The 26,248-nt window shown below is 40.4% G+C and overlaps 4 protein-coding genes across 5 annotated transcripts; 2 read left to right on the plus strand and 2 right to left on the minus strand.

Moving 5' to 3' along the window:
* Positions 1-1,074: 1,074 nt before the first annotated feature.
* LOC133791705 (uncharacterized) lies at positions 1,075-3,354 on the plus strand. The gene is made up of 2 exons (XM_062229624.1): positions 1,075-2,209; positions 2,285-3,354. The coding sequence occupies exons 1-2, from the start codon at positions 1,075-1,077 to the stop codon at positions 3,352-3,354; spliced, it is 2,205 nt and encodes a 734-aa protein (XP_062085608.1).
* Positions 3,355-6,003: 2,649 nt separating this feature from the next.
* On the minus strand, positions 6,004-8,527 carry LOC133792719 (gamma-interferon-responsive lysosomal thiol protein). Of its 2 annotated transcripts, XM_062230628.1 has the most exons (6): positions 8,367-8,527; positions 7,841-8,231; positions 7,429-7,494; positions 7,107-7,247; positions 6,687-6,779; positions 6,004-6,457 (listed from the first exon to the last, which is right to left on the minus strand). In XM_062230628.1, exons 2-6 carry the CDS (start codon positions 8,132-8,134, stop codon positions 6,236-6,238), a joined length of 816 nt encoding a protein of 271 aa, XP_062086612.1. In that variant the 5' UTR covers positions 8,135-8,231; positions 8,367-8,527; the 3' UTR covers positions 6,004-6,235. The 2 variants fall into 2 exon arrangements, with proteins under 2 accessions (XP_062086612.1, XP_062086613.1); XM_062230629.1 differs by lacking the exon at positions 8,367-8,527 and having other exon boundaries at positions 7,841-8,249.
* An 8,561-nt stretch (positions 8,528-17,088) lies between these two features.
* LOC133792720 (phenylacetaldehyde reductase) lies at positions 17,089-19,608 on the minus strand. Its single transcript, XM_062230630.1, has 6 exons — positions 19,429-19,608; positions 19,170-19,342; positions 18,910-19,095; positions 18,664-18,826; positions 17,802-17,988; positions 17,089-17,482 (listed from the first exon to the last, which is right to left on the minus strand). Exons 1-6 carry the CDS (start codon positions 19,544-19,546, stop codon positions 17,338-17,340), a joined length of 972 nt encoding a protein of 323 aa, XP_062086614.1. The 5' UTR covers positions 19,547-19,608; the 3' UTR covers positions 17,089-17,337.
* Positions 19,609-21,906: 2,298 nt separating this feature from the next.
* LOC133791706 (uncharacterized) lies at positions 21,907-25,246 on the plus strand. Its single transcript, XM_062229625.1, has 5 exons — positions 21,907-23,090; positions 23,179-23,236; positions 24,297-24,359; positions 24,455-25,024; positions 25,103-25,246. Exons 1-5 carry the CDS (start codon positions 21,907-21,909, stop codon positions 25,244-25,246), a joined length of 2,019 nt encoding a protein of 672 aa, XP_062085609.1.
* Positions 25,247-26,248: the final 1,002 nt, after the last annotated feature.

The raw sequence follows: 26,248 nt of genomic DNA on the forward strand, positions 1-26,248 counted from the left end.
CAAACCCTCTTACGAAACCCTCTCACGAACCAACCAGGTTAACAGACCAGAGTTTTTTTTTCTAGTTAATATTTATACGGTGCCATATCAGTTGGTGTAATATTTTGATGCATAATTTTAGTGCACATATCATTATTGATAATAATAACAAAAAGTAGTTAAAAATAACATAAACTTTGCTCCATTAATATACGTTTAGATACCGTCAATTTTCTCTAAAAATAAGGGGTTCTAACTTTTTCTCCAATATTGTCAAGTCCATCGCTACACGGGCCTGATATAGAAACGATCAAGTTCTTTGCAAGAAATTAAGGTAAAATCAGTTTTAGAAAATTGGCATATCAATAATACAGTTCCAATTAGTAAGCTGTTTTAAGAAGAGAAAGAGAAGCATAGCAGCGGAGCCCAAATTCTGCCAATTTGCAGTGGCCTGTTTTCTGTTCATGTCGCCCACTAGAGTTCTTTCCCTTTGGGCTGCAAATAAAATTAAAAGCCAAGCCCAAGAAATTCTAACATGATTTGTTTTGGAGAAATTAGATTCAAGTCAATAGTAGCAACACATTTCTAAAAGAAACCACGTTATTCCCTATAATACTAATAACAAGTATCACTTTCAGGAGATCAGTGATTTTTGGCTACAGTATTGTGCCACTACAATTTTGAGTACAACCTCTTCGTTATCTTCCCTTATTATTTCTTGTCCCCCCAAAATTCCAATAGCATGCTGATAGGCCACCGATCACCTATGTTTACTCTAGGAAGTATAAGGGTAAACGTGAGGGTGAGCAGTAGAGAATAACTGTGAGCGGAGTTAGTTATGAGGGAAAGGTTATTGTAAGGGAGGGTGTACCTACTGTGATGGGGTAGGGATATAAAAGGGGGACTTGTCTTAGTTAAAGGGTGAAAAAGTGTATTCAGGAAGTGGGAGGGACTAGGCTCTCGGACACCTAGATTTCAATTGATATCATTCCATTTTTCTCTGTTCTGTGTTGCATTTCTCTGGTTTGTTTGTTGTTTGGTTATCTGAAATTGCAGGGAAGTCTATCAAAGTGGTATCAGAGCAATCCGACTTCCATGGGACCTAAGAGGGATTCACAGTTTGACAATTTGGAGGAGAGGCTGGAAGAAATTCAGACGGGAGTTCAAAGGGAACTGCACGACGTCAGAACTGAATTTCAGCAATTCCCTAAGGAATTGGAGTCGTTGAAGCAAGAAGTGCAGAGGTTGTCGGCTATGGAGAAGAAGATGGATTATCTGGTTGCACATCTGACTATGTTGTTGCAAGCTCAGGGGAATCAGCAAGCCGATCTCACAGGGGGAAGTCGAGATCGATCGTCTCGGGCAGGGGATGAAGGGCCCTTGCGAGATCCTGTTCCGCGTCCTACGGGACTGCACAGCCCACCACCGCATCTGGAATCATCGCCGCCGCCGCCACCAGTGACCACCATGGACGCCGGCCAATCCGAGGTGAATATGGGCCCAGATTTTCGCCCCCTTCGCATGGAGTTGCCCTTATTTTCGGGGGAGAATCCGAATGGGTGGGTTTATCGCATTGAGCGTTATTTTTTACTCACTCGCATGACTGAAGCTATGATGTTGGAGACGGCCATAGTCAGTTTAGATGGAGATGCACTGACTTGGTGTCAGTGGGAGAATCAGAGGCGTCCTATTACTTCTTGGGCAACTCTGCGGAGGTTGCTCATCCTTCGATTTAGAGCTGCTCCGATCGGGTCTCTGTCGGAAGAGTTCCTTTCTGTGACCCAGCAGTCGACGGTGAAGGAGTACCGTACGAAGTGGGAGATCCTAGCTTCACGTGTTCCTGACGTTCTAGAACACATCTTGGAGGGAAGCTTCATGCGAGGGCTGAAGGATGACATCAAGGCTGTTCTCCATATTTTACAGCCTATAGGCCTGGCCCAAATAATGGAAACAGCCCAGAGAGTTGAGGAGGGGCAACAATTGTTTATGGCAGGCCCACAACCGAAGCCCAGTTTGCAAAAATCAGGCCCAAATTTTAATCAGAATTTTCGACAAACCCTAACTGGTTTGTCTACACGATCTATGCCGCCATCCACTCAGGGAGGACATCACCAATCGTTTCCAGCAGCCACCAACACCAGGTCGACCACCACGCCGCCGTCGAGATCGCCGCCACCATTCCGCCGTCTCACGGAGGCCGAGTATCAAGAGAAGAAAGCTAGAGGAATCTGTTTCAAGTGTGACAAGAAATTCTATAGGGGGCATGAGTGTGACCAATGAGCATTACAGATATTGTTGATTACAGACGAGGAAGATGGCGTGGGCACAGAAGAGTCACTGCCACAATCACTGGATTCCGGCGAAACAGAGGTGGTGGAGGAGACTTTGGCAACGCTATCTCTTAATTCTTTGGTGGGCATTTCATCCGCCCATACCTTAAAATTGGCGGGCCACATTGGGCAGCGACCAGTGACGGTGTTAGTCGACAGCGGCGCCACTCACAACTTCATCTCCATGGATGTGGTGTCTCAAGTGGGCATTCCGATTATAGCTACAACCTGCTATGGTGTATTGCTGGGTATTGGGGGAAAGGTGCGAACCGAAGGTGTGTGTGCTCAGGTGGAATTGGATTTGGGCGCAGTACGGGTGGTGACTGATTTCTTGCCTTTGGAGTTGGGAGGGGCAGACGTGATCTTGGGCATCAAGTGGCTGGAAACCTTGGGAAATATGCAGGTTAATTGGAAAACAATGGTTATTCGTTTTGAAATGGCAGGAGTGTGGGTGACGCTACAAGGAGATCCGAGTTTGTGCAAATCCCCTATTTCCCTTAAGGCGATGATACTGTCGGCAGAGAAGGAAACTCATGGGTTCTGGGTTCATTTTAGGCACGTGGCCGTGGGACAGGAGGTGGAAACTCAGCAGTTGCCACCGATGATTACAGATTTGTTGGATCAGTTTCGTCAAGTTTTTTGCACACCAGTAGGGTTGCCTCCTAGCCGTGGGCGTGAGCACACTATCACCCTTAAGGCAGGGTCGGGACCGATTTCCGTTAGACCCTATCGTTATGCACAAATTCAGAAGGATGAAATTGAGAAGTTAGTGCGCGAAATGCTCAATGTCGGCATCATACGCCCAAGTACCATCCCATTTTCTAGCCCGGTTTTGTTAGTGAAAAAGAAGGACGGGAGTTGGCGTTTCTGCGTTGATTATCGGGCCTTGAACAGAGAAACGGTGGCTGATAAATTCCCTATTCCGGTGATCGATGAGCTCTTGGATGAGCTTTATGGTGCCACGGTCTTTACCAAGTTAGATCTCAAGTCGGGCTATCACCAAATTCGAGTCACCTCCAAGGACGTGGAGAAGACAGCTTTTTGAACTCATGAAGGTCACTATGAGTTCTTAGTTATGCCTTTTGGGTTGACAAACGCGCCGGCCACGTTTCAAGCCCTCATGAATGACGTTTTTCGGGAGTACTTAAGGAAATTTGTTCTTGTGTTCTTTGATGATATTTTGATCTATAGTACGTCCTTGGAAGAGCATACCCACCATCTTCACTTGGTCCTAGCACGCCTACAACAACATCAACTCTATGCCAATCAAAAGAAATGCCTATTTGCTTAAGAAAAGGTGGAGTACTTAGGCCATATTATCTCAGCCCAAGGAGTTTCAGCGGATCCCAGCAAGATTTCAGCCATGGAAACGTGGCCAACACCCAAGAATATACGAGCATTGAGAGGATTCTTGGGCTTGACGGGGTACTACCGCAAGTTTGTGAAGGGTTATGGTGGGATAGCAAGACCTTTGACGGACCAATTGAGAAAGGATGCCTTTGGATGGACACAAGAGGCAGAGGAAGCATTTGGTTGTTTGAAGGCAGCGATGTGTTCGGCACCGGTTTTGGCACTTCCCAACTTTTCCGCACCATTTGTAGTAGAGGCGGATGCCTCGGGAGGAGGTTTAGGGGCGGTTCTTATGCAAGACAGCCGCCCTATAGCTTATTTCAGCCATGCTTTATCACCAAGAGCTAAGGCCAAATCGGCCTATGAACGGGAGTTGATGGCGATTGTGCTTGCTATTAAAAAATAGAGGCCTTATTTGTTGGGTCGGAAATTTTTAGTGCGCACGGATCAAAAGAGTTTGAAGTTCTTGTTGGAACAAAGGTTGGTGGCAATGGAACATCAAAGGTGGCTTACTAAGCTCTTGGGTTATGATTTTGACATTCAATACCAGCCCGGCTTGGAAAACAAAGCTACTGATGCTTTGTCTAGAGTGTGCAATGACGCTGCCTTCGCTGTCATTTCAGCACCTAACTTGATCTCCATTCCCGATTTGCAAGCACATGTGGCGATGGACCCTTCCTTAGCGAAGATACTTCAAGAACTGTCCCTAGGGAGGCCGTGTGGGGGTTTTTCACTGGTGCAAGGGTGTTTGAAGTTTAAAGGCAGATTGGTTCTTCCTTCATCATCTCCTTTCATCCCTCTCCTTTTACAAGAGTATCATGGCAGCAAGATAGGGGTCATTCGGGGGTTTTTAAAACGTTTCAGCGGACTTATATTGGAAAGGAATGCGTCGGGATGTTCAGAAATTTGTCACAGAATGTTCGATTTGTCAACAACACAAGTACCTTGCTCAGTCCCCAGCGGGTTTGCTACAACCGCTGCCTATTCCGGAACAAATTTGGGAGGATGTTTCTATGGATTTTATAGAAGGATTACCGCTATCCAACGGGTTTGATTCAATCTTAGTAGTGGTGGACCGTTTAAGCAAGTATGCCCATTTTATTTCCTTGCGTCACCCATATTTCGCAACTACTATAGCCGCTGTTTTTGTTAGAGAGGTGGTGAAATTACATGGGATTCCAAGATCTATTGTCTCCGATAGAGACAAAATATTCCTCAGTCTTTTTTGGAAGGAATTTTTCAGGTTGCAGGGCACGGCTTATCATCCTCAATCGGATGGGCAAACGGAAGTGGTTAATCGCTGCCTAGAGACGTATTTGCGCTGTACAATACATCTTTTCACTCCTCCGCTGGCATGACTCCCTTCAAGGCGGTATACCACAAAGATCCACCTCCTTTGCTGCGATTTGAGCCTGCTAGTACGCGTGTTTCAGAGGTAGAACAGACTTTGCAAGCACGGGATGATATTCTGTCTTTGCTGAAACAAAACCTCCAGCGAGCTCAGCAGAAAATGAAGCATTAGGCAAATAAGAAACGGCGGGATCTTCAATTTGCAGTTGGCGACATGGTTTATGTGAAGCTCAGACCGTTTAGGCAGCGAAGTTTAGCGAAGCGTAAGAATGAGAAGCTGGCGCCCAAGTATTTTGGTCCGTACCCAGTAATTTCCAAGGTTGGGGCAGCAGCGTATAAATTGCAACTTCCTCCAGTAGCAACTATCCATCCCGTTTTTCATGTTTCTCTTCTTCGCCCAGCCTTGGGACCAAACCAGACAGCAACACCAATGCCCGCTGCAATGACTGAAGAGCTCGAATGGCTGTTGGAACCAGCGGCTGTTTTGGAGGTCAGACCCGGCACCAACAAGGAACAGCCACAAGCTCTCATTCAATGGCGTAACCTCCTAGTTTTTGAAGCAACATGGGAAGACTTTGACGTCATCCAACACCAGTTTCCTCATTTTCACCTTGAGGACAAGGTGAAGCTTTTAGGGGGCGGTATTGATAGGCCACCGATCACCTATGTTTACTCTAGGAAGTATAAGGGTAAACGTGAGGGTGAGCAGTAGAGAATAACTGTGAGCGGAGTTAGTTATGAGGGAAAGGTTATTGTAAGGGAGGGTGTACCTACTGTGATGGGGTAGGGATATAAAAGGGGGACTTGTCTTAGTTAAAGGGTGAAAAGTGGGAGGGACTAGGCTCTCGGACACCTAGATTTCAATTGATATCATTCCATTTTTCTCTGTTCTGTGTTGCATTTCTCTGGTTTGTTTGTTGTTTGGTTATCTGAAATTGCAGGGAAGTCTATCACATGCATTTGTTATTTGTGCTGCATTCATGTAAGAAAATACTAAAAACTGAAAGCCCATCACTTAATAGAAAAGCAAAACAGCTTATTTATTAACATAAGTATTCTCACCATTCTTGTGATTATTTGTTTTAGAGAGAAAGAGTAAATATAACTCACCAACAAATACTTTAACTAGAGACTACAAGTCTGAACAAGCTATATAGATGATGATACTAGCACACAGCCAAATAGTTGTGACAGCTTGCTAGAGACACTGATCCGGGACTCTTCTTCTATTCCAGGGCTACCATATTCATCTGGCTCATCCATGATGCCAATGCTGATCTTACTCTTCCCCACAACGCAGGCCCTTTCTCTTGCTCTTTGTAGCTCACAAGATGGCTTGGCTTTGCTTCTTCCACATCCAAAGTTTTTAGCGATAACTCACTGCAAGACATCGGCAACGCTGGGCCCTTATAGGCCTTGCAGATGTAGCTCAGGAAGTTTTCATAGTCCTACAGCAATGGTAGTAGTAGTAGTACTGTTATTTTATGAAGGTTCAATCAATGAGTCTTTTGAGAACCTATGAATCTTTAGAGAATTACAAATTAATTAGACTATGGCATTTAAAAATCATACTGAGACAACTATGTGTAGCACATCAAAATGTTTGATTTATTTAAATTGTTATGGCCTGTTGGCAAGATAAAGATAGGAATAACAAGAAGAATGTGACAAACAAACCTCATAGAGTGGCTGACCATCAATGACTACCCAAGGCACATATCTATGAGGAGGTTGAAGGGCATCTGTTTCAGTTCCGTATTGCAATTCAAGCTGCATGAAGATAATAGAACCAAATTATTTATTTCAGAAACAAAATCCTTAACTTCACTTTTAGGCAGCAGAAATAACCAAAAGCAGAACACACACACCATGGTGCCTAGCATTGTGTAAGTCAACAGAGAAAAAACATCCTGGTAAAATGATTTTCAGGATAATATCATGACAAATGATCCATAAAGATGTCAAACATGGTGTTCCATAGTTGCCAAACAGTTGCCGCATATCATTCCAAAAAATTATCTTATGAAGCATGCTTTTACAAGGTAAGAATACATTAACCAGATGCTAAGCTATATAAAAAGGATTAAAAAAACTAACCTCTTGTCCAGCCTCGCTCTTGTAGCAATCATCTACAGGTTTTGGATCCAGGCCCAATTTCTCATAACAAGTTTCCCACTGAAGGTACTTGCGCTCTTGCACCAAAGCCTCAATGCAATAGATAAAAGGAAAATGCTTGTTCTGTATAAATGTAAGATTCCAAATAAAGGGTGAGCATTCTTGTTTAAAGAGCTACTACTTCCCATTAGACCAATCAAAAGAACATCACAAAATGAAGGTCCTATAGTTGTTTTAGCAGCATTGTTGAATTACTGATAGTGTGAAAATGAATATGTATATATGTAGGGTTTACTCAACTCACCAACTCAGGCCAGGCATCAATTGCACAGGCTTCCACGGTGTTTAATAAGCATTCATAGGGACCGTGCTGCAAGAATAAAAGAACCACTTAGTTTTTTTACACTTAAAAATTCTGAAGTCTCAAATATTAATGCAATTACAAAAGACATTTTGAAGAACATAGCTATTTTTTGCAATGAAATGAAAACTTCCAAAAATTTATTGAGAAACAAATAGGAGAATAGAAAAGTAGAGGTGAAACAACTAATCTTTGAAGACATCTATAACCCAGTTGCTAATTACCATAAATTTCAAACTGAATTATAACCATTTCTTGTAAATAATATGAGCATGAGCTTTGATTCCCACAAACCATATAATTTTTGCAAATACAAACAAGGATTAATGGAATGAAAACATGGGGATGATCAGACCTGACAAACGACGGTACTGTTGCCTCTGATCTTGGCGTTACCCCAAGGAACGAGTTTAAGATCAACGATAGAGAGAAGGTCATCTTCAAAGATCTTGACCAGGTAATTCACTATGAAATTAGCACTATAAGGACAAAGTGACTCGTAGTACAATCCCAACGAAACTTTCTCAGAATCTGAAGGCAAAACTCTAGCTTTGGAAGCCAAAGTCGAAGTGGGATAGAGCGAAACGAACAAGAAGAGGTAAACAGAGATAAGAGGCAGAAGAGCAATTGTTCTTCGAGAAAACGCCATGGAAGAAACAAAAAAAGCTGGGAAAGTAATCTCTCTCACTCTCTTATGGGTGAATTATGAATGTACCCTTTATTCTGATCAAGGTGAAGAAGAAGCTCTGTGGACCAAAAAGCAAAAAGAAATTCTGAATCTTTAAAAGCTACAAGTGTTAGCATCCATATCTCAACACAAAGTCAAGACTATCCCTTTATATAAATATACATTATAATATAGTGGTTGAATTGAATAATACCTGGCAAGAGATGGTGTGGTTGGATCCGAGCCTGGCGTTGCCGTAAGGGACTAAATTGAGATGAACCAGAGAGATGAGCTGGGTGTGGAAGAGTTTAACCAGATGGTTGAGTATGAAATCTACACTGTCAGGACAAAGGGTCTCATAGTATAGGTCCACTGACTGTTAGTGAGACCCAAGAGGTTGGCCCAATAACTTTAGAACCCAAAATGATGCAAGACCAGATGAGGAGCTGGGAGATAGAATCGGCCCAAGATGTTGAGGTGCCTTTGGTCTGTGAAAAGGAGAACAACACCGAAAATGCAGAAGGAATGACCAGCAGCAAAGCAGGGGAGAATCAAGCGTGTACCAAGAGGGAACGTGTGAAGCCACGCTGGATGAGGGACTACATGATGATGCTGGAACGTTGAGAATGAATGAGGTCATGTAACTAATTTCGGTTAGCTTGTATTTGGCTAATGAGTATAAATTGTTTTCTGTAAAAACAAACTGGGGTTATGTCTGGAATGAAATAGCAAATTCAATTTGCCTTGGAGATTTGCTCTGTCTCAAAGAGAGCTATATACTAACATTGGTGCTTTCATTGATTTCTTCCTCCTTCATCATGAAGAACGAAGAGATTGCAGCACTTTTGCAGGCATTGGACCTCAAATGGGAGCAGCGTGCGGAGTCCCAACTGGAGCATCTCAAATCATTGTTGGATGAACGTCTGGCCCAGGTATCGCCGCCACCGTCTCCGAGCACGGGGGGTGAGGCCAGTGCCATCCGTGAGCAGGTTCGAGAGAAGGGACGGAGATCTGATGCGGAGACCGATTTCCGTGACTTGAATTTCATTCTCAAGACTTTGCGAGTTAAGGTTCCACGTTTTGATGGTTTGAACGTTGATGACTGGATTTACAAGATTCAGAAGTTTTTTGATCTACATAGAGTTGATCCAGCTATGCGACTTGCTGTCGTCGCCTTTCACTTGGATGGAGCTCCATCTACTTGGTTTCAATGGATGGAAAAAGGAGGCTCCATTACCGATTGGGACTCTTTTCTTACGGCGTTGCAACAACGTTTTGGGACATCAATCTATGATGATCCACTGGGAAGAATTTCGAAGCTCACTCAGACGGGTCGTGTATCTCAGTATCGTGAGGAATTCGAATCTCTCATGCCTCGCATCACCGGTGTGGCGGAATCGATGTTCTTGAATTTTTTTATTTGGGGACTCAAATTGGAAATTCGACGGGAATTGTTGCTGGCTAAACCCATGGACTTGGCTGATGCTATGGCCAAGGCACAGTTGTTTGAAGACAGGAATGAGGATTTAGTGGCTCGGCAGAAACAGGAATTCACCCGCTCAAGTTGGTCGCCGCGGACAGCGAGCCCGACTCAGGTTATCGCACCATCGTCCTTTACTGCGTATAACCCAGTCAGGTATCCCAATTCTAATGTCCCTTCCAACCAGTCCACTATAACCCAGTCAGGTATCACCCATCTTCCTGTGAAGAAACTGACTCCTACTGAAATGAAAGACCGTAGAGATAGAGGCCTTTGTTATACCTGTGATGAAAAATTCAATTATGGTCATAAATGCAAGAACAAGATGCTTATTATGTGTGTACAAGGGGACGAAGATGTTGAGTCAGGGACCGAAAATGGGGTACCGGAGTTCGAAACCACAGAGGAGGAAGTGAGTCTCAACTCCCTTTCCAATTCGATGAACCCTCGAATTTTTCGTATTATGGCCAAACACGGAAAAGAGTCTCTGGAGGTGCTAGTGGACACGGGCAGCAACAACAACTTTATCCAGGAATCCTTGGTTTATCAGCTGCAACTTTCTTCCGAGGAGACCAAGAGGTTTAAAGTCTATATGGGTAATGGAAATTTCCTCTTATGTTCAAAAATTTGCAAAGGTGTTGAACTGGTTTTACAAGGACACAAGTTTGTTGTTGATCTCTATGTGCTTCCGATTTCTGGTCTAGAGGTGGTACTCGGGATGCAATGGTTACAAACTTTAGGCCCTTGTGTGCATGACCATAAGGAACTTACTATGGAGTTTTCGTGGCAAGGTAGTGTGGTGAAACTGAAGGGGTCTACTGACATTTCGGCACATCAGCTCTCTTACACTCAATTTAATACGCTGTTACAAGAGGGGGAAGTGAAATCTTTGTACCGCTTGTCAGCTATCATGGAAGAACGAAGCAATACAGTGGCTGCACTACCTGATTTAGAAGCTAATCTTCCAGCTCATAGTAGGGACATTCTTACTCAATATGCCGATGTTTTTAAGGAGCCCAAGGAGCTGCCCCCTCACAGAAATGTGGACCATCGAATCTTCTTGCAACCAGGTTCACCGCCTGTAAACGTGAGACCTTATCGGTACCCCTACTTTCAGAAGGACGTCATTGAGAAGTTGGTACAAGAAATGACGGCAATGGGATTTATCCGACCAAGCACCAGCCCTTATTCTTCTCCAGTTTTGCTTGTTAAAAAAAAGGACGGAACGTGGCGCTTTTGTGTGGACTATCGGGCTCTTAATGGGATTACAGTCAAGGATCGATTTCCTATTCCCACTATCGACGAGTTGCTAGATGAACTAGGCAAGGCAACGGTGTTTTCTAAGTTGGATTTGCGGGCGGGATATCATCAAATTCGTATGGATAGAAGAGATGTTCACAAAACAGCCTTCCGAACTCACGAAGGACACTATGAATTTGTGGTCATGCCGTTTGGGCTTACTAATGCCCCGTCTACTTTTCAGGCTGCTATGAATCAGGTTTTTCGACCATTTTTGCGTCACTTCGTCATCGTTTTCTTTGATGACATTTTAATATATAGTAGCAATGAAGAGGAGCATGTTATTCATTTAGGGAAAGTACTCCAGCTGCTTCGGGAACACACTTTCTTTGCTAAGATCAGCAAGTGCCAATTTTTTCAGCGGACTATTGAGTATTTGGGCCACTTAGTTTCTGCCCAAGGGGTACAAGCTGATCCTTCTAAGGTAGCAGCCCATGGTAAATTGGCCGGCACCGCGAACATTAAAACAGTTGAGAGGTTTTCTAGGCCTTACGGGGTATTATCGTCGATTTGTCGCTCAGTACGCCACGATTGCAGCACCACTTACTGAGTTACTAAAGCGAGACCAATTTTCTTGGACCACCGTGACAGCCACGGCATTCGACCAACTCAAGCAAGCGATGTCTAACACACCCGTTCTTAAGCTGCCAGATTTTTCGAAGGAATTTATTTTAGAGACAGATGCATCCAATGTGGGCATTGGCGGGGTGCTTATGCAGGACGGCCATCCTTTGGCTTATTTCAGCAAGAAATTGGGTCCGCGCTTTGCTGGTGCATCGGCATATATCCGAGAAATGAGAGCCATAGTGGAAGCTGTTGCAAAATGGCGCCAATACTTGTTGGGTAGGCATTTCGTCATTCGTACGGATCATAAGAGCCTTCGCGAGCTACTTACACAGGTTATTCAAACTCCGGAACAGCAACACTTCATAAGGAAATTGCTGGGATTCCACTTTTCTATCGAGTACAAAGCGGGAAAATACAATTCGGTGGCTGATGCTCTTTCCAGGCAGCATGAGGGATCGCTTTCCTCCCTTCACTTAGCCATTAGTGCTGGGCGTTTTGACTTTTTAGAGGAATTACGCCAAGAGAACATTGCTTGTCCCGACCTTAGGCTTTTACATGAACAATTACAGCAAGGGAAATTGGATGATACACAGTACACGGTCAGAGATGGGCTGCTTTATTATCAACAGAAATTGTTTGTCAGTCAACACTCCAACTTAAAGCAACAATTACTTCAAGAGTTTCATGCTTCTCCTTTAGGGGGACACGCCGGGGCTGACCGTACATTTATACGACTGAGAACAAATTTTTTTTGGCAGGGTATGCGCAGGGATGTGCGCCAATTCGTGCTAGCATGTTTGGTTTGCCAAACGATCAAATATTCCCCAACGGCCCCCTACGGATTACTTCAGCCATTGCAAATTCCGGAGCGAGCTTGGGAAGACTTGGCTATGGATTTTATTGTTGGCTTGCCTAATTCACATGGAGTGACTAACATCTTGGTGGTAGTGGATAGGTTCACAAAGTATGCCCACTTTGGAGCACTTCCGAGTCATTATTCAGCTACTAAAGTCGCTGACCTTTTCTCTAACATGGTGATTCGCCTTCATGGCATGCCGCGAACTATCATATCGGACAGGGACCCAATATTCACTAGTGCTTTTTGGAAGAAATTGTTTGAACTGATGGGTACAACATTGAAGATGAGCACTTCTTACCACCCTCAAACGGATGGTCAAACCGAGGTAACCAATCGCTATTTAGAGCAATATTTGCGCGCATTTACAGCAGACCGTCCAAAGCAATGGAGTAAATTCTTGTCATGGGCTGAATACCACTATAACACCAGCCACCACTCAGCTATTGGCATGACCCCTTTCCAGGCAGTTTATGGACGCACTCCTCCTTCCATACCAGCGTATACTCGGGGTACCACTTCGATTCAGGCAGTGGAAGTTGATTTACTCACACGTGACGAGATTCTACAACACTTGAAGCATCACTTACAGCAGGCACAACATTGGATGCGGCAGCAAGCAAATAAGAAGCGCAGAGATATCGAATTCAAGATCGGAGATTTGGTTCTTGTCAAGCTTCAGCCTTACAGGCAAACGACAGTGGCTCACCGCCTCAATTCCAAGTTGTGTCGTCGTTACTTTGGCCCCTTTGAGGTCATGGCTCGCGCTGGCCCAGTTGCTTACACACTGAAGCTTCCACAGGGGAGTCACATCCATCCTACATTCCATGTCTCTTTGCTGAAACCATACCATGGCATGAAGTCAACAACTTGTTATCCGCTGCCAGACTTCAGCATTGCAAACAAACCTGTTATGGTTCCCTTGGCCATCATAGCTACTCGGATCCGCATGAGGAATGACATGCCTCTTCGGCAGGTACTGGTTCAGTGGTCGATAAGCTCACCTGAGGACGCCACTTGGGAGGATTTTGACACCCTTGTTCAGATATACAAGCTGTCCAACCTTGAGGACAAGGTTGATTTCGGGGAGGGGAGTAGTGTTAGTGAGACCCAAGAGGTTGGCCCAATAACTTTAGAACCCAAAATGATGCAAGACCAGATGAGGAGCTGGGAGATAGAATCGGCCCAAGATGTTGAGGTGCCTTTGGTCTGTGAAAAGGAGAACAACACCGAAAATGCAGAAGGAATGACCAGCAGCAAAGCAGGGGAGAATCAAGCGTGTACCAAGAGGGAACGTGTGAAGCCACGCTGGATGAGGGACTACATGATGATGCTGGAACGTTGAGAATGAATGAGGTCATGTAACTAATTTCGGTTAGCTTGTATTTGGCTAATGAGTATAAATTGTTTTCTGTAAAAACAAACTGGGGTTATGTCTGGAATGAAATAGCAAATTCAATTTGCCTTGGAGATTTGCTCTGTCTCAAAGAGAGCTATATACTAACACTGACACTACGTCATTATAATTCAAATTGGAAGAGGCTGATATTGGGATCGAACAGCTTGTGAATACTAGGATGATCTTTAATAAGACTAGTAAACTAGTTTTAGATTTAGAATCCATCGAGTTTTGATTTTGTTTTTTTGATGTCAATTAAGTAACTCGTGGATTATCCATCCACCACTCAATTTCCCAGCTTGAGATTAACTTTCAAGGTATAAATGCACTTGTCCAGGAAATTTGCCAAGATTCAGAGTATGCAAACGTGTCTAGTGTTCAAAAATGATAATATCTCTGTCCATATCATCTTTAACATCGTCTAGAGAAATAATAATTTGCTAAAATAAATGAAGGAAAATACTTGTATTAATTAAATTAACTATTATTAGTAATCGACTGATCGGTAACAATGAAATTTAATTTATAAGGTAAATAGTACGCTTACGAGAAAAGGAAGGGAATTTACTAAAATATAAATAAAGCGTGGTTGTTGATTTTGATCTATTCCAACAAGTTACATATATTAACTCATTTTGGTATATTGATTTTTTATATCTATTACGGTCAAAACCTCCTATCTATACCTTTCTATACACTTAACCCCAATTTTTTTTTTCACCGGTAAAACTTTCCGATCCATTGTTTCGTTAGTAAATCTAAAATCTACTCTCTTTTGTGGTTATTAACTGCCAACAAAGATACATGTGTCCATAATTTATTGGGCCACATATTAAATAGCAATATCATGTCATAATTTTTTTAATTATCTTAAATTAAAAAAAAATCATTTTAATTTAAAAAAGATTAATTAATATTAAAAAATTACTTAAAAACTTTAAAAAATTAAAAATATATATTAATATTAAAAACAAGGGGGCTTCTGGAGTCCCTCACTTAGTATTGAAGAACTTAGTCCTTCAATGTATTTGGATCGTCCGATGTATATACTTTTTGAGTTTAATGACTAGATTTCAATTAAAGGCTAGTGGTACAAAAAGACAAAAATACCCTAACATTTTACTCTTTAACTAGCTACCATTTCTTTACACCTATTCGTGGGTTCTTCATATTTTTTTAATAATTTCCTCATCAGCTAAGCCACCAAATATGGTGTGCACTTTAACTCACATATCTCACTATGCATTTCAGCTGAACCAAAAAGAGTGCATTAGTTATTATTTTTACAACCATTATCTCTTCAAATGTTATCACTATTCTCTGTTTCCAATAAAAAAAACACAAGCAAAGTGCTATAGTACTAGTATTATTTTCTTTAAATATTGTCACACATAATTAGACGTCGATTATGAAGTCATCCAATACTAGAAGAGAAAGGACTTCAAAAAAAAAAAACCAAAGCATTGAAACTTAATTGAAAAAAAAAAACTATACAAACTTACACTAAAATATATGTTCTCGTTATGTTGTACTTTAATTTTCTCACTTAACAAACCCTCAAAAGTCACTTAGCATAATGAAACTTCTTATGTAGCTAATACCTATACTAATATGCTTAATATTCATGCAAAATAAAAAGTTCATGCAAAAATTAACTACTAAATGGTAATGTAGTGTGTCATTCAGTAATCTCTACATTTAAAAAGTTATTATTAATATTAAAAATTTTCCACCACATTTTATTCATTTCATATATCGCATTAAAAAAATAAAAAAGCTTCAGTTTTTGTTACGTTATTTTATTATACATTTATGTAAGTCAATTATAATAGTTACTTAGCTGCAGTCAAATATTTACGTGTCCACAATCGTAAATAAGTCCCAACTCCTATCTAAATTTACTATAAAACCCTCAACTATACAGTTTATTAGACCTAAAGTTATGCTTCTACCTCTCATTTATTTAAGCTGCGTCAGCTCAAAAAACACAGTCGGTTGACACAACCGGTTACACCAAGTAAAAAGTTAAAAAGTCAACATTTTAACACCAATCCAATATTGACACTTGGCAAAAATCTGGGCCCCACATGAAGGACTAAGTCATGTGAGGGACGCTAGAATTCTCCTAAAAACAAAACCCTAAATAATATTTCTATATGTCTTCCTTGCTTCCTCTTCTTCTTCTTTCCTTCCTCTTCTTCGCCTTTGCCTCGACGTTTCCAAGCCTAGCGCGACTCGCGATCCATGGTTGAGCCTCCATCTCCGCCTTTGCCTTGACGTTTCCGAGCCCAACAACCCGCGATCCATAGCTAGGCCTCCATCTCCACCTTTGCCTCATCGTTTCTGAGCCCAACAACTCTCGATTCATGGATGGGTTGGGGTTTTGAAGGGTCGGGGGTTGGGGTTTTGAAGGGTCGGGGGCTGAAGCTCAGGTGCTCGGGTTTGGTGATTCAACAAAAAATTTGGGCTTTGGGTGGGGCAAAGCTTGTTGGGCGAGAGGATGGGAAATTGGGCAACATAATGTGAGGCAACGAAATTTGAGTTTCATTTCATGGGTCTAGGTTCTCATTGAAATCTAGGTTTTATGGGCATTTAGGAGTTAAAATCTGAGTTTTTGGTGTTAATCTATTGTAATAATTAATGTCTGATTGTAAATTTTGGATTAATCTGTTGTTTATTGATGTGAGATTTGTACAATTTTGGGTTTCAATTTGGGTGTTCATCTCAAATTTCAGCTAGGAGAACAAGAAAAGGAGTTTAATGTTAATTTTTTTTTATATTTTAAATAAAAATGAATTTTTTTATTTTTACATATATATTTTTTTATAATTTTTATTAATTTAAATTAATTTTCTATAACGTGACATTAGTATTTAATATGTGATTCAATAAATTATAGACATGTATCTTCATTGGCCATTAACAACCACAACAAAAAGATATCTTAGATTTATTAACGAAATTATAAATTGGGAGCTTTCTCTGCCAAAAAAAAAATTAGAAATTAAGTATATTAGAAGATAAAGATGAGAGGATTTTGTCACTAATTACTCATTCTATTATTAAGATTTACATAAAACAATGCGTAAACACTTGTCTAAACTCCCCAAATTAGAATGAGTACAAGTACAACAATAGAAGAAAAAACAGTGACATTGAAACCGGCCAAAATCAATACTGAAAAGTTGGATGGAGGGAGCCCAAGTTTGCAATCTTTTTTAGTTTTAGTGTTGAACATTGCTTGGTAAGTCTTCACGTGGTATGAAATATGTAGTACGTGGTATGAAATATGCAGTTGATACAAGTCTACCGGTGCTCGTATAAAAACAAGTTCAGACCAGAAAGAATTTTGTACTAACTAATCATACAGTCTATTCATACCAACTTAAAAAACCATGTGCAAAATTATACATAACTCAAAAAAGTAAAGACACTCTTCCTGTGGAAGGAACAGAAAGCAAAATGTCCCTGCAGCAAGTCCTCAGACCAGACCAACTTTTATTTAGATTACATCAACTCATCACTTCTATAATGCAAATAGATTTGTGATGGTTCTGAAGGCCAACGCCCAGCAGAAGCTTGGTTTAAGAAAGAAATTCCCTGCTCTTTAAACTCTCTACAGAATCCTTGATAATTTGCTCCATTGGAATGAACTGCAGTCCCAAGTCAATCAGCTTCTTTGCTGCATTCTCTGCCCTCAACACCCCAGGTTGAGTATCCCTGGGCAAACTACAAAAAGAATGAAGATAAAATAGCTTCATTAAGCAACTTCTGAACATTAAATCATTTACACCGTACTCAGGATTCATGAAGTTCCATCAAGACAACACAATTCACGCCAATTCATAAGTGAGGGTAACAGGTTGAAATTCGAAGCCAGCATGCGAGGGCAGATATTAAAAGAAGATATAATTGCTGCTAATAGCTGGCATAGTTGAAATTTGTTCCTGGGGTGGAACGCTAGCCGTATACAAAATGCAGTGTCTCCTGAATATTGTCTCTGTCATAGAGTTGTAAATTCATTTTTTGGGTCTTTAAAACTTGTTACCTGGGCAACTTATACTCAGGGCAAAGCTCAGCAACCTTAGCTGCGAAGTCACCGTAATGTGATATGGCTTCTAAACACAGGTGCCTTCCACTTGCTGACTTGTTCTCATACACCAAAATATGTGCCAAAGCTACATCTTTAAAATGTACAGACCCAACAAAGAAGTCCATATAAGTTTCGGTGCAGCCTGCAAAGGAGCAAAAATTGTTATTATTTGCAACTTCATTATTTAGAAGAGCTTTAAATAAAGATACATATCCATACAACTTTACTGTTTCTGGTAAAAGTATAACCTTATAAAACATAGCAATTTATAATTGATATCATATAATTAATAAATGGAAAGCGGGGGTTGCCTCCTTATTGACCTGTAAGTGGCATGAGTCATGAATCATGACCATGCTAATGGACAGGCAGCATACGATAAAAACAGAGATATATATTCCATTTATCGAATCTTATACCAAAATTTATTGCTGCTACTTGTTAGTTCTTTATATACAGTATATTGGCACTAGTTGTTTTCCAATTGTGTATCACTGTAATATAATGAATGAAAAAGAAAACACTCACCCACCTTATTCCTTGTCTATCACAGTTCCTTACAGATTAGTAGCAATGTAGCATAATCCCAATAACAAAGCTTAATGGAAACTAAATTCCTATTCATAAAAGTTACCAACATTGTCTGTCTCTATATTTAGGTCGGCAGGCAAAAAGAGCTGGAAAACAATGAATTTTTCAAACAAGACACAGTTTTATCTCCATTATTAGATTCAATTCAATATAAGCATATAACAGAACATCGAACTGGTTCAAAATTAAAGAAAGTCTAAGTCAAATGTGTCAAAGAGCACATTACCCTGGAGAAGGCGTAAGAGCATGATCATGCTAGCATTAAGCTTTGGTGAAATAATAGGCCCCATCACCGTACCGGGGTTCACCACAACCACATCTAATCCTTTCTCCTTGGCAAATTCCCACGCAGCTTTCTCAGCCAGGGTTTTCGACATCGGATACCACAGCTAAAACCCGCCCAAGAAATCAATCAGTAAAGCAGAATTGTTGGCATTGTAAATTTTAGGCTCAAGTAAAAGAAAAAACCCACTTTTTTATGCTTGCAGTAGTCAAGGTCGGTCCAAGACTCCTCATTCATTACAACGTCGGAGGGCCAGTTAGGGTTAGGAACGATGGCGGAGATGGAGGAAGTGACCACCACGCGCCCCACTCCAGCCTCCTTGGCCGCGGTCAGAACGTTAATCGTTCCTTTAATCGCTGGGTCCAAGAGCTCTTTCTGCACCAGAAACTCGTCAATAAAAGGACATGTATACTTGTTGAAAAAAATTTGAAAAGTTGAGAGTGACCAACCTCGGGTTCATGAACTTCATCGACAATGCAGGGGGAAGCGAGATGGAAGACGCCGGAGCAGCCATGGACGGCGGCGGCAATGGAGCCGTAGTCGAGGAGATCAAGCTCGAAGAGGCGAAGACGGGTCTGAGCTCCCTCTAAAACTTGTAGATGCTTGGTCTCAGTTTCGTCCTCTGCCATGAAAATGATTGAGGGAGATACTTGTCAGGTGAAAATTGATTGGTAAAAGAAAAGAGTAATATTTGACGGAGATGTTAACTTAGATCTTTGACGGCGGCGTTAATGGAGTAACCACGGTCGAGGAGAAGACTGACGAGCCATGAGCCAATGCAGCCACTGGCTCCGGTGACGCAGACTAGCTCACCCTCGTTAGCCATAGTTTTCGTTTAGTTTGGCGTAGTGAAATTGGAGGAATTTGCCAAAATGACTTTATCAGATATTGATATTTGCAAATGGCTTTTTTATTTTAATTAACTTTTATAGTTATTACTTTTTTCTTTTTAAGATTGATGTGTTTTTATAGATGGTATATTGTTTCATTATTTGTTTGGACAGTGTGTTTTGACAAATTATTTTTTGGACCTTGTGTTTTTTAAAATAGTTCAAATAAACCTCTAAACCCGATTTCGATTAAATTTTTTTTAACTAAAATCACAAATAATTTATCAAACTAACAACTCAAAAAAAAAAATACAGTTATTCTGCCTAATAACTGTGTTGTTATATTCAATTTTCTGTTCATCAAAATCAGGTTTAGGGGCCTACTTGAATCATTTTACAAAACACAGGGTCTAAAAAGTAATTTGTCAAAATACAGGGTCCAAATAGGTAATGATGCAAAATACATGGTTTAAAAATGTTAAACCATTTTTTTAATCTGATGATGTAGCAAGATTTGTAAACAAAATACGCCTAATACATATGACAAAACCCTAAGCAATAGTCCATCGTCTTCCTCCCTTCTCTTTCACATACATCTCTCTCTTCTTCTCCATTGAAGACAGTAACTTCATTCTACTGTGAAAAGTTTGTCGGCGACGAGCTCCGGCCACCCTCAACGGCGACAAGATTTTGGTTGGTATTTATTTTCTTTTACTTATTTCCACAATAGTTTCACTTTCACTCATTCCCTTACTCTCTTATGATCTTTATTTTGAAGAAAATATAATGGAAGCAACAATGAAGGAATCAACTACATTTTGTCAGTTGTCATCAAATGAACAAGTAAGATTATGATTATAGTTTAATGAATTAGAATGATTAAGATTATGAGTTTAATGGATTAGAATAATTTTCATTTTGAGTAAATTGATGTACAATTTTAAAAAAGTGAAAATTCTATAATTTTAAGTTTATTTTCATTGTTAGAGTTCATCACTGTTCTGAAAAGTATATGAATATTGAGTTGAAAATTACACTAAAAGACCATATGTAACTCATAGAGTTGCCTAGTGCAATTAAGGGTCTTTTAGGGTCGCTTAGTGTATTTTAACATAAAGAATAAAATTGAACTAAGGAATTCTCTAGCTATTTCAAGAAGTGGTGGGAGACGGCTAAAGTGCATGGTTGGTCGGGTTGTCACTTTATGTCTAAGCTTGCAATGGTTCGAGATAAAATAAAGAAGTGGAGTCGGGAGGTCTTTGAGGCTAGGAAAGTGCAAAAATTTGCGCTCGAAAGAAGGTTGCTTGATTTAGACAGATTAGAGGAGGGGGGATCGTGGAACGACCATTTTTGAAAGGAGCGTTCTAAGGTAAAGGAAGAATGGCAGCAGATTGTCTTTGAGGAGGAAAGGAGTGTTTGGTTTAAAGTGAAGTGTCAATGGGCCAAGGAAGGGGATGCTAATTCCAAACTTTTCCATAGCATCCTCAATGTGTGGAAAGCGAGGAACTTTATCTCTAGGATTGAGGAAGAAGATGGTACTGTTTGGGTTGAAGATGAGGATATTGAAAAGGCTATTTTGGGTTTCTATTCTGCTTTGTATTCAGCGGTCCCCAGAGAATGGATTGGAGTGGAGGGCATTTCGTGGTCACCGATCTCAGCAGTTATGGCTTCCTTTTTAGAGCGGCCATTCGAGGAAGATGAAATCAAACAAGCGGTTTTCGCTTGTGATGGATCTAAGTCCCCGGGGCCGGATGGTTTCTCCATGGCTGTGTATCAGAATAATTGGGATGTTGTCAAAAATGATATTCTCGCAGTCTTTCAAGGTTTTTTCAACGATGGAATCATTCATGGAAGGACCAATGAAACGTTCATTTGTCTTATTCCTAAGAAATTAAATAGCTGCCGCGTGAGGGATAATAGGCCTATTAGCCTGGTGACTAGTCTTTACAAAGTAATATCAAAGGTGTTGGCTTATAGACTTAGGGGGGTTCTTTCGGACACAATTGCGGAATCGCAAGGAGCTTTTGTAGAAGGTAGGCAAATTCTGGATACAGTTTTGATAGCAAATGAGGCAGTAGAGGAGTACAAGAGCAAGGGTAGGAAGGGTTGGGTTTTCAAAATTGATTTCACTAAGGCTTATGATTGCGTGGATTAGGGATTCCTGGATTTAGTTATGAAAATAAAAGGGTTTGGCGATCTCTAGAGAAGGTGGATTCGTGGTTGTCTCTCCTCCACTTCTTTTTCAATATTTTTAAATGGTCGTCCAAGGGGTAAGTTCAAAGGTTCAAGGGGTCTGCAGCAAGGGGATTCCTTATCCCCGTTCTTGTTCACTCTGGTAGCAGATGTTCTGGGAAGAATGATTGATACGGCTAAAAGTAATTCAGCTTTTAGAGGTTTTTCAGTAGGAAAGGATAATGTGGATGTCAGTCATCTTCAGTTTTTCAATGATACGATATTTTTTGTGAACGATGAGGAGTCTTTGGTTGTACTTTTGGATATTCTCAAGGTGTTCAGTGTGGTGTCTGGTTTATCTATCAATCTGCAGAAATGTCAATTGTTGGGAATCAATTTGAATGAGGAGATCGTGGAACGACAAGCTAAAGAGATAGGTTGTGAGGTAGGTCAATGGCCAATTCAGTTTTTGGGTCTTCCTTTGGGGGATTCTCCTCGTTCGAAGGGTTTTTGGGAGCCTGTTATTTCGAAATGTGCTAATCGTTTGGATTCTTGGAGCGCTTTTTTGTCTAGAGGTGGCAGATTGACTCTTATTCAATCGGTTTTGTCTTCAATCCCCATTTATTATTTGTCTTTGTTCTGTATCCCTAAGAGTGTGGTGGGGATTATTGAAAAGCTGATGCGGGATTTCTTGTGGGAAGGGGCGGAACATTCAGGGGCTGACCACTTGGTATCTTGGAATGAATTTTGTAAATCACGTAGTCACGGGGGCTTGGGTATTGGAAATTTAGCGTTGCGGAACAAGGCTTTTCTTTTCAAGTGGTTGTGGTGGTTTCCTATGGAGAGTACTTCTTTGTGGCATAGGGTGGTCAGAAGCAGATATGGGAGTGATGGGGGCCATTGGGACACTAATGTTGGAGGAAGATTTTCGACTCGTGGCCCTTGGAAAGACATCTCGTCTTTGTATGAAGAGTATAGAAGCTTGGTTTATTTTAAAGTAGGAAGGGGAGACAGAATTCGTTTTTGGGAGGATGTTTGGATTGGCGATTCATCTTTCAAACTGAAATACCCAGATTTGTTCAGGGTTTCGGAGGCCAAGAATTATTTGATTAAGGACGTGGTAGTGGGGGAGGAGATCAACAGTTCGGAAGGCCTTTGCTTGGACTTTAGATTCAGAAGGAATCTTTTTGATTGGGAGATTCCAAGTTTGGTTGAGTTGTTTAATTTGATTAAGTTTGTAGATTTACCCCAGATTTTGGAGGATAAGAGGATTTGGATTCCAGATACTAGTGGAGTTTTCAATTGCAAGACTGCATTTCAATCTTTGTCCTGTGCTAATTTAGGTCCAGAGTTACCTTGGGCTAAGAGGTTATGGAAGATTGTGGTCCCTTACAAAGTCAAAGTGTTTGGCTGGCTATTATTTTCGAATAAATTAAGTGTCTTCGACATTTTGCAGAGAAGAAGACCTTTTCAATATTTGTCACCAAGTTGGTGTGTTTGCTGTAAAATCAATGGTGAATCAATTACCCATCTTTTCCTTGAATGCTCTTTCTCCACGGCTTTGTGGAGTAAAGTGTTAAAAGAGTTTGGGGTATCTTGGTGTATGCCTTCTTCGTGTTCGCAACTGTTCTTATGTCAACTAGAGGGAGAGAAAAGAATGGCTCGTCTTTGGCAAAGTACTGTCATGGCAGCTTTCTGGGTTATTTGGTTGGAAAGAAATAGCAAGATCTTTGATGAGTCCTCTTGTTCTGTTGATTCCCTTTGGGATAAAATTAGATTCTGGGTGGCTACCTGGGTTTATAGGTCGAAAGGATTTGAGGATGTTTTCTTTTTGGATCTTTGTAGGGAATGGATGTATTTGTGGTCTTAATCTTTTTGTTCTAGTTTTTTCTAGGGCTTTGTTTTTGTCTTATTTTTGTTTCCACGGTATTCCTTCGCCAAAAGTGAGGGTTATAATTGATTTTGAGAGGAGGTCTTTTTGACCTCTGACTCATCTTTTAAAAAAAAAACTAAGATACCCTCAGGGTCACTTATGGTCGCTTAGGGTCGCTTTGGGTTGCTTAGTTCAATTTTATTTTTTTATGTTAAAATACCCTAAGCGACCCTGAGGGTCGCTTAGTTCAATTTGATTCTTTATGTTAAAATACACTAAGTGACCCTGAGAGTCGCTTAGTTCAATTTTATTCTTTATGTTAAAATACACTAAGCGACCATAAGCTAGCAGTTCAATTTTCTTCTTAGTTGTTAAATACACTAAGCGACCCTCTGGGTCTCTTAGGGTCGCTCAGTTTAATTTTGTTCTTGATGTTAAAATACAATAAGCGACCTTTGTGACTCAGAGGGTCGCTTAAAGTCACTTAGTTCAATTTTCTTCTTAGATGTTAAAATACACTAAGCGACCTTTGCGACCATTTGGGTCTCTTAGGGTCGCTTAGTTCAATTTTCTTGTTGATGTAAATATACACTAAGAGACCTAACTCAACTTAGGGTCGCTTATTTCAATTTTGTAATAAATTTTTGCACTTATTATTTACATTAATTTACATTGTATTTTGTTTGTTTGGCAAATTTCAGATTTCTAGAACTATTTTGACAACAGAGCTTCCTTATGTCCTGAGTGTTATTATGAATGAAAATGTTCAAACGAAAACTAAAGTTACCATTAGGTCTTCGATGCAAATATTTGAAAAAATAAATTCTTGGTTATAAAAAACTGACAAGATTGTTTTTAGAAAATATGGTCAGTTGGGTCATTTGTTGAACCTCCCTCGGAAAGGGAAGTTTTGGGGGACCTTATCACATCAGATAATTGCAAGGAGGATAAATTGTCAAAAAAACATGAGTTGTGGTTTTTGATAAATGGAAAACCTGTGAGATTCTCTATCCAAGAGTTTGCAATAGTATCTGGATTATACACTGGTGGCGAATTAACACCAGAAGAACTAAATGTGGTTTCATCAAACAACAATTTAAAGAATAAGTACTTCAAGGATAGGTCTATAAAAATAGAGGATGTAGCAAATGTGCTAGATAATATACCAAAAGAGGAGAGAATGAAAGACAGAGTGAAGTTGTGCTTTATCTACCTACTAAGTGCGTTTCTGTTAAATTCAAGTGCCGGTACTACAATAGATTTATCTTGGCTACGACTAGTGGACAATTTGGAAATATTTGATCAATATCCTTGGGGGAGGCTGGTATATGAGAAGATTATAGATCAAATCACTCGTGTAAAGTTCCGGAAAGATCATAATAAAGATATTATCAGGTGGAACTTCATATGTTGTCCTTGGATATTTCAGGTAAAAAATCTAAAATTTTGATCAGTTTGGCTTATCATATGTTTTTCATGCTTATAATTTTTGTTTTGATTCTTATAGATATGGATCTGTGAAGCAATGCCAAAATTGGGAGAAATGATTGGACAAAGAATTCCAGGAAATCATATTCCACGATGGATTGGTTGGAAAATAAATGTTAAGGTCCAAAATATCACAGTTGCAAGAATATCCAAATTAATATAAGAAGATGATGAGGTATTTATCCACTTATAAAAATTGCTTATGAATTTTTTAAAATGCAAATATATTTGGTTATGTTAACTTATTTGACTTTTCTTTATTTGCTTTTTCAGTTCTTTGTGCGACCTACTCTAGTTCCAAGTGCAGAAGAGAAGGTACAACTGTTCTATGAAAGGCTTCATAGCTATGTAGACAATGCAGATGACATTATAGATCAGATTTCTTCATTTTTAGGCGGCAATGTCATCCAGCATAATAATCCTTGTATTGTTGTGGGAGAAGAGGCCCACAATAATACGAGTTATTCTACGCCAGATTCCTCACCTCCATCTCCTCTTCATCCAGCATCCTCAGAGGGTCCTTCAAACCAGATCTTTGTAGATTCTTCTTTGCCACCTCCTCAGTTTACTCCAGTTCGTCCTGTGCCATCCTCACAATTTTCCCCAACTGATCATGTTTATAGTGAATTATTTGAATCACTAAAATGTTTCATGGCTGACCAAGAAAAACTGCACATAGCGAGATATGAGGAGATGGAACATTTGAATAAAGAGAGGTATGAGGAGATGGAACGTTTGAATAAAGAGAGCCATGACGCAATCACGGCAGCCAACTCTGAGAGTGAGTTTCTGAATAGAAAGAGAAATGTGGCATTAATGGAAAAGTTGGATGTTTTGATTGACATCCTTCGACCTGTGAATGCACATTTTTCTGGGTGTGAAGACCCACAGGTAACTTTTCAAGTACTTTAGCTTCTGATTATTCTTTATTTCTTAATTATAAGTTAAATGCTTTGTTACTCCATGGTTGTAGGATACACCTTCCAATGCGCATGCAAACGTTGTAGATGGATTCACCACACCTCAAGGAGAGCATAATATAGATAGTGACCCTAAGGTAACTAACATGGCTGCACAACCTTCCAGAGACGCAATCACCACACCATCTCATTCACCTACACATACCTATGAGACACCACCATCAATTATTTATGAAGGGGTTGGT

This window comes from Humulus lupulus, chromosome 7, assembly GCF_963169125.1.
Source record: "Humulus lupulus chromosome 7, drHumLupu1.1, whole genome shotgun sequence".
Taxonomy (NCBI): Eukaryota; Viridiplantae; Streptophyta; class Magnoliopsida; order Rosales; family Cannabaceae; genus Humulus; species Humulus lupulus.